The following is a 19,537-nucleotide window of genomic DNA, read 5'->3' as shown; positions in this document are numbered from 1 at the left end:
CCAAAATCATATATCAAAAAACTGCACAGTGTTTTGTCCTATGAACACTTTAAAATACTATTTCCCTGGTCTTTCTCATAATGAAAAGACTACTTAGTCATAGTATATAACCAACACTTGATCTCTATTGTGAAACCCAAAAGTAAAATAAGGACAGGAACATAAGTAACTTTAAACCAGAACTACACAGATTTTAATGACCAAATACATAAAATAAACAACACAGGCCAGAATCTAAATTATACCAAGTGGCTTGCTATAATTCTGAGCGTACTTTCTGTTCTTTCAGTTCCTAATTACCTTGGGATTTTCAAGCATCAGTGCAAAAATAGTTGACATATTTCTAAAGCCAAGAGCGTTTTGCATATAAAATGACTTAGTATTTCTTGTTTCATCTTTGAAAAAAACTGTTAATTCTAAAAGCTCTTCAGGTTATAAAATGCCAAAAGAATAGCACATCCTTATTAATCTGAAGAATCTCCACAAAAGACAAAAACTAACAGTACTATCAGGAAGAAGATGTGGCTGAAATAATCCTAACTGGAGCATGGCGCACTTGATTTGTGGGGACTCAAAAAGAGCTCTACCCCTCCAAACAGAGTTAAAAGACCTTTTAAATAAAAGAAGTTCCAAGGAATACACTCAAAGCAGTTTCTTGATTCCATTAAGAACAAAGAAAATGTTTACACCATTTAAAATCTTGTTATTTTTTGTTTACTTGAATTCAAGTAACTCCATCTTACACAGAAAAAATATTTAAGTTCTAGATTACTAAACTGGATGATGTTTTCTTTTCACAAGCAATTAATTCCAAAAAGCCTACCTAAATAATTGTATTTTTTCTTTGCAACAGCTATAGAACATACTTTGCAATTTTTACTAAGCATCAACAAAAAGTTATTATATTTGCTATTGGACTTTAGAAACAACGATCATTAAAAACATCATCCAACAACAAATTCCTTCAAAAAATAAATTGAGATCAAAGCATGAAAGGATCTAAAGTGATCAGAAAGGTAGCCACTGATGAATAATGCAATAAAGGACAAAAAAGAAATCTATTCACTGGCCAAAGCAAACTACCACAGATGAAAAAACCATTTGTGCCTTCAATTCCACTTTAAGTCTTAAGTATGTCAAACCCAAAATATCCCAGGACATGAGTGTTTTCCCTTTAAAAGTATATTCTCTGTATACCACTCAATGTTTCCTCCAACAGCTTTCATTTCATTATGCAAGTCTCTATGTCTTGTTTTGTATTATGAGCAGCTCCTCTATAAATCTTTCAGGGTTTAGGTGCTACCTGACTTTAGATCTGAAGAGAAGATACTGTGAAATACAGATTCAGTAAGCGATTCTCAAATGGGAAATGATGTCACTTCCATGGAGGGTATTTGGAAATGTACAGTGGTGGTTTGGTTTTGTTTTGCTTTGTTTTCTAATTGTCACTAGGGAAATTCTACTAGCATTTAAAGCCCAAAGGATGCTAAATTAATTGTATTATATACAGCAGTTTTGATAACTGGTTATCCCACCCAAATGCCAATACCTATTCCATAGTAAAACAAACCAAATTGACCCCACATCTCCTGTGGATGCAAAATAGCAAACTCTTTCTAACAATTTATCCTATACCATACATAATGCCGGTTCAGTTAGCCCTGCTCAGCTATGCCACTCCAACCCCATGTCTTTCTTCTCCTCTATTCAAGGTAATTACTGTTGCTGCCTGAGGCAAGGGTACAGACATCCTTATTCAATTCTCAGTGATATGATGAAAAGAATTTAACTGGTGTTCAGGAAAAAACGGATAACAAAGAAAAAAGTTCCAGCTACCTGAATTTTCTGAATTAAAAATCATTGCTCTGGATTTATACTGCATCTTAGGAACTCACCTCCAAGAACTATTGTTAGATGATAATTATGTTTCTTGGTAATAAATAAATAATAAATATAATAAACATATATACTACTTTTTTTTTTTTTTTTTTTTTGAGATAAAGTCTCACTCTTTCACCCAGGCTAGAGTACAGTGGCACAATCACACCTCACTGCAACTTTGACCACCTGGGCTCAGGTGATTCTCCTACCTCAGCCTCCCAGAGTAGCTGGGTCTACAGGCATGCACCACCACACAAAACTAATTTTTGTATTTTTATTTTTATTTTGCAGAGATGAGGTTTCGCCATGTTGCTCAGGCTGATCTCTAACTCTGGGGCTCAAGTGATCCACCTGCCTCAGCCTCCCAAATTGCTGGGATTGCAGGCATCAAATACCGCATCCAGCCTATACTTCGATTTTTAAAATAATCAAAACTAGCCATAAATTCATGAGCATTATCATACAGTTAAACGACTAATCTGCTAACACTTTACTGAGTCATACTGCACATGAAAATGCGGGCTGAAATCAATCTTTTCTCACAGAGATTTCTGAACATTTTCCCCGACTGCTGGAATTAAAGAAAGACAAAATGTACCACATAATTTTAAAGCTCATAAAAAAGTTGTCTTAGAAAACAGAATTTCCCAAAGCTCACTACAAATGCTTAAATACAATATCCTAATTTTAGAACCACTATTATCGAACTCAAGTAGCAGAAACACAACCTTAAAGTTTCTTGTATTTTCATTAAGAACTTAAATTTTTTGATCAACAGTCTTTAAAAGAGTTACTAGTCTTAATAAGAAAGGCCCAGGCTATTTAGTAATATGGTTCTTTTTGTTTCTTTGTTTCTGTGTTTTGAGATGGGAGTCTTGCTCTGTCACCCAGGCTGGAGTGCAGTGGTATGATCTTGGCTCACTGCAACCTCTGCCTCCCGGGTTCAAGCGATCGCTTGCCTCAGCCTCCCAAGTAACTGGGATTACAGGTGCCCACCACCACGCCCGGCTAATTTTTGCATTTTTAATAGAGACGGAATTTCACCATGTTGGCCAGGCTGGTCTCGAACTCCTGACTTCAAGTGATCCACCCACCTCGGCCTCCCAAAGTGTTGGGATTATAGGCTTGAGCAACCGTACCTGGCCTATTTAGCAATACTGTTTTTGTTTCAAAATTCATTCATCATTCAATCAATCTACAGTGTATAAAATCCACCAAAATAATTGTGGTCAATGGTAATGTTAATTCCTTCTACTAATAGTTTACCTTAAGCAATCTGAAATGACTTATGAAATAAACCAAGGTTTGAAAAAAAACAAGCATGTGAACAAAGAAATTAACAGGTGCCTTACATAAAGGAGATCAGAAAATGTTTTTGTCCTAATTCCTTTGCAGTTATTTCTCAAATAAATAGTTTCTTTTCCCTCTGCTTCTTGAGCAAAGATCCCCAACGTCTCCCTCTTTTAGGAGTATTTGCCTTGTCCCTGGATTAAAATTTAAGCCATGCTTCTATGGCCCTGGACTAAATTTTTAATTATAAACACTCTTTTACATAAGAAACTAATATTTTTATTAGTAGTAGTAGTAATACTAATCATATGTCCTAGTTACTATGTGCCAAACACCCTGCTAATCATTTTATTTTCATTACCTAATTTACTTTTCATAATAGTTTCAACATGGTATTATTGTCTCCGTTTTACAGGTGAGAAAACTAAGGTGGAGAGCAGTAAATGATTTATCCAAGAACACTCGGTTAATATGGAAGAATCAAACCTAGGTCTAGCTGATGGCGAAGTCCAAGCCTTAAAGTATTAATACTTTACAATACTATCTCTGAATTAAAAAAAAAATACCCTGAGGTTTTATTTCACTATGAAACCCAAACAATAGCCATCCACCCCATATAGCCGTCCTCCTGCAAAGTACCTTTAATAACTCAGATTTGCTTTGCCTTTACATCCTCCAGATTGGAAGGAGTACATTTTGAGAAACAGAGTCAGGTATTTAAATCACTGGAAGCCTTCAACTAAACAATATCCATTTACTCAGTAATAAGAATTGTAAATATGATAACACAGGCAAATACTGGTAACATTTACTTTATCCAACCAGACTTTGTTCCATAACAATCATATTAAAGACAGTTACCACTTACTGACTGCTTGTTTTGTGTCAGATGCTTACACTATTTCTAAGGCAGAGGTTATTTATCTCCATTTTACATATGAGGAAACAAAGATGCAGAAAAAGACTTGCTTAACCAGCTGGTTACATAGTAAAGCTTGTAATATGAACAGACTCTAAACCAAAGCTCTTTCAGCAGAAGAAAATGGTTCAGAATGCCCCATAAAAAGCTACTGGGGGTTGGAGGGAGAACCCTGCAAGTCCTTCTGTCTTGCCACCTCTAAATAGATTCCTACTAAATGACAGTGTTCACATACATACTTTTGAAATTTTAATTTATACAATTATTTCATTTAAAAAACCAATAGGATAAAGTTATTTAAATTAATTAAGGTATCTATTTTCTATGTGTTCTAATAATAAAAATAATTCTATCCAGCAAATGGATGTACATTATTTTTAATCAACTTATTACTAGATCTAAGTTAGTAACTGAGTTTAAGTGGTTTTAGAAATACTAATGCTATTTTATACACATCAATACAGGTTATATCGGAATGTTAACAGAAAACCCATAGAATGCTGCCTGCTTCATTCAGTTAAATTTAACTTACTACAAATATCCACAAAATCTATAAACACTTAGTATCTAACTTTTTCAAAATTGTAAAATTTAAAAACAATCTTTGTTAAGAAAAAAAAAACTGTAGCATTTTTTAAATGTGCCATAAACAGAGGCAAATGGATTTGTTAATAACAAAATGCAGTGAGATTAATGAAGGACAAAGAAAGCTGAATTATATCAGATAAAAGCTACTTTTAAATGAGTAATTTGAGGAGTTCTATGGGATGGCAGCATTCTAAGAGTTAGCAGCTACTAAAGCCCCCACCTATTTATTAGTTAAGGGTGATAGTGAAGGGGCAAGGGTACAGTACCTGATGATGGGGAGGTCGAGGCCCCGCTGCAAACTGAGAAAAGGAGGGAAAACAAACACAAAAGGAAAGGCACAAAGAGTCAGAAACACAACAAAAACCAAAATTTCACACAATATGCCAAAAGAAAAAAAACCCACAGTGGGGAAATAAAAAACAACACACAAAACAGTCAAAGCTTTGCTGCAGGACAGTGACAGACAGGTACTAAGATTCAACAGGTTAACACCACTATCAGAATAGTTTGTCATTTATCAGCTGGGAGAGAAACAGGCTATGCTGTTAGGCATGTAAGGTACTCTCTGATAGGACTATTTTTTTTAAAAAAACAACAACTCTAAAATAAAGCAAAAGCAAGTTTGAAAAATTAAGTGGTTATATTAAGACAAACATGAAAATCAAGTATGCTGTATGTAACTGATACAGCTGGAGGAAATGAGAAAGCTTTTACATTACAAGACCTAGCCAGGAGATAATTATAAAGTCCAGCAGGAAGTAAAAAATATAACACAATTAACTGCAAATTTTCTTAAGTTAAATGGGATATCTTATCCATGAAATGGAAGTTTCAGTATCTTAATTTCTTGGAGTTAAAGAAAAATTTTTGATGACTTTACACACACACACACACACACACACGTTTAAGTTTAAATGTGGTTAACTAATATAGTTTAATACAAGGCATGTCAAGGCAAACAGCTAGTAAAGAACATCAGTCTCTAACATGATTAATCCAAGTGGTATTCTTATAGGCTTGATAAGAAAAAAGAGTAAATAAGTCAAATCTCTTAATTACTATAGACAACAGCAAAGCACTGTGTATATGTACCTATTGTTATCTAAGAATAAAGCACAAAGAAATGTAATTCCTCAGCTAAATCATACAGTACTTGAAAGTGGCTAATATATATTCCAACTCTTCCACTGACTTAGAATAAAATAAAAAGTTTTTTTCACCTATGCAAATTTTAACCGCTAAACCTCTAGGATCAAATAATTCACCAGGCCAAATTTGGGTTTGAATACATTTTAACTGAAAGGAACAAACAAAAACATTGGGGTATGTAGAGCCACATTCTGGATACTAATACATTAACTATTGTAATATTAACCGGGGTATGTACAGCCATATTGTGGATACTAATACATTAGCTATTGTAATGTTAACCACTCCCTTTAATAGTAAAAGAAAATATTTAGAAAGTAGTGTTTAATGTAAACCATATACAGGGTTTTTATCTAATATATTTAAGAAGCAAAAATATATGTCTTTGGCTGTCTTATTTCCTCTATAGAGACTTCCTTCTGTCAGCTTAACACTACAGATGAATTAGATTGAAGATTAAGAAACAATCTCTCATGCTCAGCATTTAAGTTATGTGCAATAGTGATTTGCAAAACATTTGGAATTACTTCCCCAACTACCATTAGTTCATATTTTAAAATTTCAACAAATTACAGTAGAACACATGGCCACAATGTAGGAGACAGCTGAAAACAGCTCTGTCAAGAATTCACCTCAGAAGCTAAAATGTCACCTTTTGTTCAAGTAATGAAAAGTGCATTAATGACCTACAAGCTTGGGTTATGTTAGGTCAGCCATCATACTTGGCTAATCAATATAATATAGTTTTTCAGAATGATGATAACTGGCAGTTACAGTTCTTGCAGAAAATTTTCTCTTCAAAGAAATTGAGGTCTTATATTTTCAGTTTTCCAATTAGGAGAAGAAAACATTATACTTCTACTACGGACAAGAATAGGCAATACCACCCATGTGGTATGAAAGTAGGGAGTGGAGTGAAATGTTTCTTCATGACACTTTTGAAGAAAATGGAAGAGAGGGGCCATGTTACAAAATTAACCTGAGTATGGCAGTACCTGTCTTATCACTGTTCCACAGAAAATGTCCCATTTTCAAGGCTCTAAAATAAAACCTAAAACTTTGTACATTTTGAATGTTCTAGTCAAAAGAGAATTTTCTATGAACAAGAAGAGTATCTTATAAAATTACACATATATAAAAACAAAAGCGAAAAAGAAAACCCCAACTTAAGTTAGTAGGAAAGTGCCCTAGGAAAGTACCCTAGTCTATTTTGCACTAGTCACCATTGGCTATTGAGTTTTTCATTTGAAATGACAATAGTCTTAATCCTATGGGTAGCTGTAAGCAACAGAACAAACTGTAGTCGCTGCTGGCTCATATTAAAAATAGAAATTTTTCTTTCTTTTTTATTTTCTTTTTGTTAAAGAAGGGTCTTTAAGATGGTGAGGACTGTACATATAAAGGAAAGCAGCCTTCTGTGAACTTGGATCCAGTGTTAATGCCACCCACCCACTTACTCACCCCTTCTGTGCACAGTTGGTAACTGAGCATGGCCAACATAACGTTGATGTAATTTTGAAACTTAACACCACAAAATATAAAAATAATCAATGGTTACGTTACTACAAAAGCCAAACTGTCTCCCTCTCCAAATTAAGTATTTAATAGCTTCACTACTTTAGATAGGCTATTAAAAAAAAACAAAAAACCTACTGCTGTTTAAAAGTTCCAGTAAAACAAGAAAATGGAACAGATAGCTTATCAGTGTTTTTATTATTTTTAAAAAAGATTTTCTTTCCACATTATGAATTTAACTAAGATTCTAAGCATCAAGTAGAAAGACAGGCACAAAGATAACCTGAAGGAGGGAGGGAGGCCACTTGAAGCCAGTTGGATTGCAAAGGCAGCTGTCCAGGGAAGAACAGAAAAGCCTAAAACTGTGCAATTGCCAATGGCCTATTAATGCAGAAATAGAATGGAGTAAGCTTTAGCTGCTCTACAAAGCCACAGGAACAGGCCCTTCCTCAATGTAACAGCTTACCTCTCCTCACCAGTTGGGACAGCTGTGAGATGGATGAGACTAGACTATGACAACTTGGGACGTAAACAGAAAATGCAATCCTGCCAAATTTCAGACCCCAACTTCACCCTCCCAGCACAAAAAACAAAACAAAACAAAACAAAACAAAAAACCCCGTAACAAAATAAAGAAAATCAAACCTAAAACAAGAAGCAAGAGTAGTCTGGGGTCTGCTAGTCTTGCACTTGTTTTAGGGTATGTAATGGAATGTTATGTGTGTGATTTTTAGTAATGGGGTGGGTAATGGTCACTAGCAGAGCAGATGGCAAAAATTGTATAGAGGATAGTATCTGAAGAGTTTATGACCACAGAAAAATGGCTGACAACTACAGACAATTTCCTCCTTAATATTCAATTATAAAATTGAAAGGGAGTAAAAAGAAGCCTCGAAATATATCTTTTAAATTCAAATTTATCTGAAAGGGATATCTCACTTCAAGTTTAAAATAAAGAAAAATCTAAACCCCCAAATTCTTCCTGACTAATTCCCAATAGAGAACACCCACCCAATTTGTTATTCTTTTCCCCACTATGCCTGGCAGAAACTGCCATGCTAGGTTAGACTTTCAGAGAGGAAGTAATCAATGCATTTCTGTTCATCAGCCAATAAATGGATGTGGTCAAAAATATTAAGTGCCAGAGGCACCACTGCCTGCAAGAAGTACAGTTTGTTATATTGCTTACAATGCAGTATTTTATCCAGCCTCTTCCAGCCAAGGACCTGTAAACGGGAGTCTGTTCCAAAACCTTCCTCCTCTTCCAGTTGTCTGTGCAATGTATTGGCACTGTTCTGCTGGGCTGTCAAAAAAACTGGTTTAGAGATGCAGCTCTTCAGTCAGGTTCTGCGCCAGTTCTAACCATGTAAATTTAATTCATTTTCTTTTTGGATAATCAGAAAATAGGGTTGGGGGTATACAGAAAGAGGGCCAAAGAATTCTTTGCAGTAGGAGCTTACCATAATGTTCCATGTTTAATTATTAGAACCAGGGCCTATCTAAATTGATCTGGTGAGATCTCAGGCCCAAGTAGTCAAGTGTACACATCCCCAAACCACTCTCATAACAAAACTTGTATCAGACATCTTATTGACCATTTCAGCAAAAAAAGAGACAAGCAAACAGGCAACTAGGACCAAAGTCCCACCTCTTTAGAATGGTTCCTCCACCCACTGGGGAGAACCAGGATCTAAGAACAGGTACTGGAGAACAGGGCAACAGGGAAAAGGAAAATAGAAAAAGGATAAGAAAGAGATTACATTTTGGTGCAGTCTATGCTCTCCTAGTTCTTTGAGTAAGTCTTTGGTATATTTAAACAATTGTAAGTTCATGCACAAAATGAAATGAATAGGAGCTAATGCAATGAGGTACTCCTGCACTCCAGGCAAAAAAGCAGGAGCAGGGAACAAAAAGATATCCCTGTATTCTGAAGAATACACAGAGCTGAGGTACAAAGAGGGATGTGAGATACACAATGTGAGATGTTACAGAAGCACCTTCTAGCCAAAGCTAATCATGCAGGGCAGGAAACGATGTTCTAAGGAACAGAGAGCTGAAGCCACTGTATACTTTTGTGAAACAAAGGATGAACCTTGTGTAAATTCTCAGTCTTGGCAGTACTTATTGCAATTCATGTAAAGGATGAACAAAGAGGATGATAGCATTTACATTTGTATCACAATTTATTTATCATTTGAATAAATGAATACACTCACTGGTATATGTCATGCATATACCCACACTGTTAAATGGTTAGAACAGATCTAATAACACTGATTCAAAAGACCTGCTTCCCAAAACCACTGGAATTTGAGAATTTAATTAATGAAATTCAATTTACTCCTAAAATCATTGTACTTTACTCTTACCTGAATTTTGAACGGTACAACTAACAAAAATTATAAGCTGAAATAAAGTAAACTTGAATGCAAACCAGACTTAAAAATCATGCTATAGAAAAGTATTAAAAGGGGATGGAGCGTTAAAAGCTCCACCTCTTCTTTTTCTCAATAAATTTAATTATTGCTATAGGTAAGGTCTGAAAATACAAAGCTAACAAATAATAGTAGTAGTCATAATAATAAATCATCTTTGGAAGAAACTTCCAAAATCCAGTAAAAATATTTGCCAAAGAAACCCAAGCCACTACACACACAAACACAGGTAGAGAATGTAATTTGGTACAAGCTTCTGCTTACTTACCGGAGAACGGGTTTGAGGTTGTGAATTCATTGTCTGAGGGGCTTGAGGGTATACCAGCGTGGTTGGACCTGCATTCTGTCCAGAGGGATAAGGGGTCTGTCAAAAAATGGCAAGAACAATATAATATTTTGAAAAAATATGGCATGGCAATTCAAGTTCAAGATGTTTTATAAAAGTTTATAGAAGTGGTTATTAATGTGGTTTATAGTTCTACTTTTTAAAAATTTAACTTTATTACAATATCCAGTAACTCAAAAACAGTGCAGTTCCTTTTTTTTTTTTTTTTTTTTTTTTAAATTAATGAACTGGGGTCTCGCTCTGTCACCCAGGCTAGAGTGCAGTGGCACAATTATGGCTCACTGCAGCCTCAAACTCATGGTTTTAAGTGGATCCTCCCACCTCAGCCTCTGGAGTAGCTGGGACTACAGGCATGCAGCACTGTGCTGGACTAATTTTTTTTTTTTTTTTTTTCAGAGACAGGGTCTCACTTTGTTGCCCAGGCTGGGCTCAAACTCCAGGCCTCAAGCAATACTCCTGCCTTGGCTTCCCAAAGCACCTGAACAACTTTTTAATTTTTTTTAAGAGACAGAGTCTTGATATTTGCCCAGGCTGGTCTCAAACTCCTGGGCTCAAAGAGATCCTCTCGCCTCACCCTCTTGAGTAGCTGGGACTACAGGCAAGAGCTTCCTTACCAGCTAGTGCAACACTTTTTAAGTTACCATAAATCTCCTGATAAAAGGACATCAGCAACCCAAACTCTAGGTGTAATCATTTTCCTTTTTTTGTGCATTAAGGCATTTTATTTACAAGTATGTATTATGTTGCTAGAAAAAGAATCCCAGAACTTTTCCTCCTGTGTGTTTCACCTTGCCTCTTCAAGGTCCATGATGCCAGCTAAGGTTGTCAGTATAATGAAACAAAACTGACAGGATGAGAGCTATTCTGCCATTTTTTTTTTCTAGATCTTTGAGTTGCACATCATATCTCAGGCTGATCACTCCACAATTGTTTAACCTGCCTATGAGGTTCACCAAAATTTTCCCTGCTCTCTGATCATCAATGATTTCAAATTTGCCAATGTAAATTGCCTTATCATGCCTCATCATCATGGTTAGAAATAGGAAAGCATGACCTAGTAAGACTCTGGTGGTTACCTCTCTATTCAGCATTGCTGACGCTCCTGAGAGCATCAACCAGAACATTCATATACACAATTATGGCAGCACAAAAAGATGAAGGAAAGACTAGGTACAATTATTTGAAATTATCAATGCTAAGAGGACCTACTGTGAATTCACCTAGCTCTGAAATGGATAGCCCAAACCACAAACAAAATCAAACATGGATGAGAAAACTTGCTATTGCTATGGTGTGCTTTCCTTGAAGAAGACATCTCAGAGCCACAATTAGCAGTCCACACAGTTAACTGTTATATATTGCTGTAATCTTGTCAAGGCTTACATACCTTAATCCTTTTACATGATCCCATAAAAATCAATAACCAATAAGAACCTTATACAAAACCTCAGAATAAGTGATAATGTAATACACACAGCTCATTTACCATATATTTTCTGAAGATAAAAACATAAGCTTTTCATTGTAAATCCATGCCAAATGTTATAGACTAATATACTGTGTGCTACTGAATTAAAAAAAATGCTTGTAACGTATTTAAAATGAAATGCCACCAAGAACAATGGACATATAACCACAAGACTTGGACTGAAATCCTAACAATTGCTACTGAACACTGTTGTTAGTATGGGCAACTCATTTATCTTTCCCATGAATGTAAAAAGGAAAAACACACCTACCTCTCAAGGCAGTTTGTGAAGATTAAATGAGATAAAATATTCCCAAATCACCTTTATTTATCACTATCCCACGTCTATGAATGAGGAAACCAAGGACTGAAAAATTTAAGTATCTTACCTAAGATAACAAAGTAAATAATATATCTAGAAAGTATTAGCATCTGTTGACCATTTAACGTTTAGCTGGGATCACCAATTTTAAAGGAAATATTTGACAGGATTCACCATATGTTCCAAATAACAAAACAAAACAAAATTTCTTTTTTTTTTTTTAAATGAGTTATAAAAAACAAAATTAATGGCTTCATATTAGACACAGAGGCTATCCGGCAATCTTTCAACATGGAAATCTTAATATAGCCATCTCTGTAGCTGACACTAAGGTTCAACATCAGATTGATTTCCTTTCCTACTCTAGTTCTACTAAATCTAGCCACTAATCTAAAAATATGGCAGTAAAGTATCTCATGTCTATCAAATAATTAATAAATGGGTCAAACAGGATCTAAAAATGAAGCTTTCTTATCAAGGATTATTTTCAGTACTGTTTCAGACACAAGGTTTATGTGTATGTATCACATCCAAAATCTGAAAGGCTGAAAGTCTGACTATTTTAACTTAAGAAAACATGGGGAATGAATTTCTTATTAATTCTGGCTCCACTGAGATAGGGAAAGTATTTCTTCAACTTCTATTCAAGAATCTGAATATAGTTTTAAAAGAGAGCACCAATTTCATTCTTCATTAAATTTAGAAAAATCAAGTATTCATAAGGTCATTTCTCAGTAATGAGGCTCTTTGATCTTAGGATATATTTTGACACTATTCACATTTAATTTGGTGGTATTCTGAAGCAGGAGTTTCTAGCTGTCAAGATATTAAATATAACATTGAAATATATCACTTACAAAAACATAAAGAAATGTTACCTCTTTCTATACTTCAATTAGAGGAACACTTTGTTCTCTCATAGCTGTTGTACTATTGAAATAGAAAGGGAATCCATTGTATTTCATTGAAGACGCTAAAAATATACATGACAACCTTATTTGACTTCACTCAAAATTTTAACAACATTTTCAACACTCAAGCCAAATAAGGGAACATAGAGCCAACTGAAAATGCAATATGTGAATTGGCATTCAAAGATAAAGTTCTTTTGTTCAGAAAGAACACCCTTCCTGATCACAGATATTGCTGGGGCTCTGTCAACAATGTTCCCAATGTGCCTTTTTCCAAATTATATCATTGCTCTGAAAATGATTACTAAAAAAACAAAGAATTATTTTCTATATAGGCTTTCTACTCTAAACAGACTTAAAAAATAAAAATCAAGTACTTCTTTTTATATTTACATTGTTCATATGCCAAGAGCTAATTCAGACTCTGTACACAAGTAGTTTCATCAAATGGAAAGCACAATCTCTAATGCAGCCACATATTGCAAGTAATTGTTCTGTCACAATGTATGCCATTATACCATTAGCAATATGGAATGCTTAACGGTGGCACATGACAAAGAAATTTTGCCAATAGATCATTCAACGATCGTTCAGAGCATTTTTCCATTCTCTGTGGATGCCTTTAGAAACTTCTTAGGAACAGTATGACTTGTTACCTATCATTGCTGTAAGCAGTGCAACTGTAAAAGATGCCTCTACTCTTTTGATCTCTTCTCTGCATTTAATGACTTATTCTAGAATAATTTCCTTAATTTACTGCCATGCTTTGTTGAAAAATAATGCAAAAGTTTCAGTGGGAACATACTTTGACCATGTTTCACGTCAAATGCACAGAAAACTAGGGATAGATCAATGAAGGATCATTTCAATAATAATCAGAGCATCTGTTTGTACCTTCCCTTTTCAAATAATTTCGAAGTCATCACAAAGATTTACTTCTTCAAGGACATATGGGTGAACATACAGAATTTACACTGCAATCCGGTATACTGTCCAAGTTGATGAGATACAGACATCTGTTCTCATTTTCATTATTAATTTTATGTTTCGGTAAACCTTTTTGAATGCTTTTTATTTGTTGGGGAGATAAGAACACAATAGTGACAGCAAACCCAGCAAATGATGTAAATTAATAATGTTACTGAAGAAAAGCCAATTAGAACAGTCCTTATGGTGTATATATAACCCTTAAATCCCTAACGATGATGTTAAAAACAGTGATTTGGACAGTCAACCACAGGTAGAAATGGTGAATTCCATTATAAGACAAAACAAACACAGCATATCAAGTATAACAAGACTCCAGATGTGATGGTTTTCAAACCATACACATGTGAAAAACTTAATCTATATTTCCTATTTTCACAATATAGTACAATGGACATAAGCTAACAAAAATAATTATAACATAAAACATTTATATAGCTTTTACTAGGTTTCAGGTACTATTCTAAGTACTTTACATATAAGTCAGAGATAAAATGCCATTTCTCGTTTTAAGATTCTGCCATCACCTAAACTAAATTCACCATAAAGATTAAACTCAATATTGTGCACACTGTATGTGAACAAACATAAATCTGACTAAAAAACTAAGCTGCCAACTTTTCAAAGAGGTATAAGGGGCCAGGTGCGGTGGCTCACGCCTGTAATCCTAGCACTTTGGGAGGTAGAGACAGGCAGATCACCTGAGGTCAGGAGTTCGAGACCAGCCTGGCCAACATGGTGAAACCTCGTCTCTACTAAAAATACAAAAATTAGCTGGGTGTGGTGGTGGGCACCTGTAATCCCAGCTACTTGGGAGGCTGAGGCAGGAGAATCGCTTGAACTCAGGAGGCGGAGGTTTGCAGTGAAACAAGATCGCACCACTGCAATCCAATCTAGATGATAAAAGCGAAACTTCACCTCAAAACAAAAAACTATAAGGTAATACTGACCACATTTTAAATATGCTTATTCCTTTGATTCTATGATTCCACTTCAGGGAACTCACTATGTGAATATATTCACAATGGGCCCCTCCTCAAAAAAAAAACAAAAAAAACAAAAAACACTCAAAAACAGAAAAACTGGAAATACTCTAAATGTCTATATATACAAATGGTGAGATTATGTACTTAGTCACTGAGAGAATATAGAATAATCTTTAGAATGAATCAAGTCAACATACACCATGGAAAGATGTCCATAATAATATTAAGCGACAAAAGCAAATTTTAGAATTTTTAAGTATAAAAAGACTCTGTCTTAACTTTAAAAACTATATATATGCACATAGTACACGCAACAACCAAGAAAGATAAATGTCTTAAGAAAATATGTAGCAAATTTTAAATTGACTACTTCAGAGACGGTTATAAAGAGTGTACAGGATACAACTTATAGGTTTTATTTTATATACTTCTGTACTATGTTTTTACTTTCCAATGATCAGTAGGATTATTTTATAATAAAAATTTAATAAAGAAAACTTCTGTCCTCCAGCTTCTCCTGCATGAAATACAAACATGCCAAGCAAGCTGGGTGCAGTGGCTCATGCCTGTAATCCCACTTTGGGAGGCCAAGGCCGGAGGATCGCTTGACCCCAGGAGGTTGAGGCTGTAGTGAGCTGTAATTGTGCCACTGTACTTCAGCCTGGGCGACAGAGTGAGAATCTGTCTCGAACAAACAAACAAAATACAAAGCGAACCAGAATATCCAGTAGCAAGTCTGCTATTTATAGAGTTCTAAATAATTTTTGATAATAAAAATTAAATCAACAGCATTAGCAGAAATCTAGCACAAAGAAAACACTGTGCTGTGGGCTATGTGTGTAAATAAGGCCTAAGATAGATGACTGTTTCACTGATTTTAATCTTTTTTTTTTCTTTGAGATGGAGTGTCACTCTGTCACCCAGACTGGAGTGCAATGGCATAATCTTGGCTCACTGCAACCTCCCCCTCCTGGGTCCAAGCAATTCTCCTGCCTCAGCCTCCCAAGTAGCTGGGATTACAGATGCATGCCACCACGCCCGGCCAATTTTTTATATTTTTAGTGGAGATGGGGTTTCACCATGTTGGTCAGGCTGGTCTCAAACTCCTGACCTCAGGTGATCCACCCGGCTCAGCCTCCCAAAGTGCTGGGATTATAGGCGTGAGCCACTGCACCCAGGCTATTTATTTTAATCTTTAAGAAATTTATTATTAAATCAATAAAGAGATATAGATGTAAGAAGCACTTACTCAGCCACAGTGTATAATCCTTTGCAGTCATTAAAAAAGATACAGAAGAACATTTAATGACATGGAATGAGTAATACAGAGAATGTTGAAATAAACCCACATATATGCAGAATGTATTAGAAACATTTCAAATTAATAGAAAAATACCAAAATTAATAAATTGTGTTGAGAAAACTAAATAATCATTTAGAAGAAAGGTGGTTAACCATCCTCAACTCATTATACCAAAAGAAATTCCAGATTGATTACAATGTTGGAATGTAAAATTTGAAATTGTAAAGGGGCTAGATGCAAATCTATCTCTATCATCTTAGAGCTGGTAAAGACTTAAAATCTTAAAATCTGAATAAGACTACATAGCTATACCAATAAGTTTTAAAATAGGCTATTCCTATTAATTTATACAAGTTCTTAATTTTGCTTTAAAATTTCTCTATATAAACTTCTTTCTCTTTATGCATATATAAGTGGGTTTATTCATTTTTCTTCTTTTTTTCCTTGGAGACAGGGTCTCACTCTGTCACCTAGGCTAAAGTGCAGTGCTACCAACACAGCTCACTGCAGCCTCAGCCTCCTGGGCTCAAGCCATCTTCCTGCTTCAGCCTCCAAGTAGCTAGGATTATAGGCACATACCACAATGCCTGACTAATTTTTGAATTTTTCGTGGAGATAGGGTCTTGCCAATGTTGCCCAGTCTGGTCTCGAATTCCTGGCTTCTAGCAATCCTCCTGCCTCAGCCTCCCAAAGTGTTGGGATTATAGGGGTGAGCCACCACATCCAGCCCCGTTCATTCTTATTAGTAGATATTATAGGGTACAAATTAATCGAGAGAAACTCTTCCACCTAACAAATGTTTGACACTTAAATCTGGCCAGAGAAACAAAAACAGCACCTTAAAGCCTAGACCAAGTACCTTCAACCTCTTGAGAACTGTCTTCTTCTTCTTTTTTGGGGGGGGTTGGGGGGTAGTAGGGGGACGGAGTTTTGCTCTGTCGCCCAGGCTGGAGTGCAGTGGCACAATCTCGGCTCACTGCAACCTCCGCCTCCCGGGTTCAAGCGATTCTTCTGCCTCAGGCTCCCAAGTAGCTGGGACTACAGGTGCACGCCACCACATCCAGCTAATTTTTGTATTTTTAGTAGAGACGGGGTTTCACCATATTGGCCAGGCTGGTCTCAAACTCCTGACCTTGTAATCTGCCCGCCTCGGCCTCCCAAAGTGCTGGGATTACAGGCGTGAGCCACCCCACCCAGCTGAAAACTGTCTTCTTAAGCGCTACACAACCAATGCAAATAGAACTTTCTGTGATAATTATAAATGTTCCATATTTACTCTCTCTAAAATGGTAGCTATTAGCCACATGTGGCTACTGAACACTTGAAATGTGACTGATGAAACTGAAAAAATAAATTTTTATTTAAATGAATTTTACTCAATTTAAATTTTGTGGTAGAAAACATGTAACAAGGCCTGGCATGGTGGCTCATGCCTGTAATCCCAGCACTTTGGGAGGCTAAGGCAGGCGGATCACGAGGTCTAGGAGTTCGAGACCAGCCTGGACAATATACAAAAATTAGCCAGGCATGGTGGCTTGCGCCCATAGTCCCTGCTACTCGGGAGGCTGAGGCAGAAGAATTGCTTGAACCCAGGAGGCAAAGGCTGCAGTAAGCCGAGATGGTGTCACCGCACTCCAGTCTGGGTGACAGAGCAAGACTCTGTCTCAAAGAAAAAGAAAAGAAAAGAAAAAAGAAAACATGTAACAAAATTTACTATCTTAACCACTAAGTATACAGTACTGTTAACTATATGCACACAGTACAACAGATGTCTAGAACTTTTTCATCTTGCAAAAAACAAACTCTATAACCACTGATTTCCATTTAAATTGTATGTATATACATTTTAATCCTTAGAATGTAAATAGCCACATACATAGCCCATGACTAACACACTGCACAGCACAGGTATAGAAAACTGTTAATTCCCATGTTTTGCTTTTATGAGTTCTATATTTTATATCACTCTAAACTTCCGCAACTCTACTTTCATAGAAGTAAAATAATATCCAACAAACAATATAAAACGCTGGAGACAGTGGCAGAGACCTATCACTGAATTTCCTACACAGTCTTAAGCATAGCACTTGTTTTCTTCAGCTAATAAAGACTGAAGCTTTAGGCTACTGATTATCAAAGTGTGGTCCACAGAGTCCTGGGCATCTCTGTAATGCTATTAAAGCAGGTGTGGGAGGTGAAATATTTTCATAATATAAATACTAAGACGTTACAGGCCTGTGCTGATATTTTCAACAATGATAGAAAAGCAAGGTGGATGTAGCTACTAGTAAATCTTAAATATATACTCAGGAAATCTGAGATTTCACTAAATAAATCTTATATATACTTAGTGAAAACCAAGGCAATGATAGTCATTGTATTCTTCATCCGTAAGCCTTCATGACAAACTTTTTTTAAAAAAAAAAAAAAGGAAAGAAGGAGAAAAAAAAGCCAGTACTTAAGAATGTCACTTCTTTATTTAAGTTTTAAATTTTTCTTATTCTACAGGTAATTGACAAAAGAATGTCACTTCTTTAACAGAATGTATCACTTTTTAAGTTGAAATAATTATAGATTTACATGGAATTTGAGAAATAAAACAGAGCTCCCATATACTCTTCATCTAGTTTCCCTAATGGTAATATCTAACTACAGTACAGTACAACAGCCAGAAAAACCACATCGATACAATCCATCAACCTTATTCAGATTTCCTGAGTTTTACTACAGATGCATGCACATCTGTGTGTATATTTAGTTCTATGCAATTTTATCACATGTATAAATTCATATAACCACCATTACAGTCAAAATACAAAATATTCCTTGACAAAGATCTGTGGTATTACCCTACCCTATTAATAGCCACAAATATCTTCCTTCTTGCCTCACTTCTCTCCCTTGACAACCACAAATTTATCCTCCATCTCTATAATTTGGTCATTTAAAGAATGTTATATAAATAAAACAGTATACTAACAAAATTTAGCATGTCTTTTTAGTATACTGTATTGATCAAGTGAGAAGACATAAAACAGTTCTGAGGTAAATCAGTAGTACTAAGGAAAAGCACTTGTACCACCATTAGAGTTATAAACTGAACTAGCCACTTTTTCTTGCAATGCCATTTTACTTGAAAGAAGGATAAGCTATGCTTATACACATGGGTATGTGGCAGACATTTTTATTAGTAGATACAATGCACATAGGATTGAGAACCCCAAAGAGTTCTATTTAAGAGTATAAAGGGATCCTGAAGTATAAAAGTTTGAGAACACTGGCCTATATTGATATTAGAACTAAAAGTTTTCCTCCTTTACCTCTTGCTATTTAATTATTAAACATTTACATTACCTATCCTAAGTTTTTGTCTTAAAAAAAAATCCAACATTCTCATTCCTAAGGGTTTTGGGACAGTTGTTTACTATCCCATATTT

General features: G+C 35.5%; 1 protein-coding gene across 39 annotated transcripts in view; it reads right to left on the bottom strand.

Moving 5' to 3' along the window:
* Positions 1-19,537, bottom strand: part of EIF4G3 (eukaryotic translation initiation factor 4 gamma 3) — a 366,672-nt gene that overhangs the window by 181,583 nt on the left and 165,552 nt on the right. For 15 of the 39 annotated variants that reach the window (XM_063719739.1, XM_063719647.1, XM_063719688.1 and 12 more), the window contains 3 exons: positions 10,046-10,141; positions 8,532-8,645; positions 4,945-4,977 (listed from right to left, as the gene is read on the bottom strand). In XM_063719739.1, coding sequence (XP_063575809.1) covers positions 4,945-4,977; positions 8,532-8,645; positions 10,046-10,075 — 177 coding nt within the window. In that variant the 5' untranslated portion in view covers positions 10,076-10,141. The remainder of the gene's footprint in view (positions 1-4,944; positions 4,978-8,531; positions 8,646-10,045; positions 10,142-19,537) is intronic. The other 24 variants (XR_010138525.1, XM_063719690.1, XM_063719692.1 and 21 more) reach the window with 3 other exon arrangements.

This window comes from Pongo abelii, chromosome 1 (assembly GCF_028885655.2).
Source record: "Pongo abelii isolate AG06213 chromosome 1, NHGRI_mPonAbe1-v2.0_pri, whole genome shotgun sequence".
NCBI lineage: Eukaryota > Metazoa > Chordata > Mammalia > Primates > Hominidae > Pongo > Pongo abelii.
The sequence above is the reverse complement of the archived record's forward strand: the minus strand, read 5'-3'. Positions and strand labels throughout refer to the sequence as shown.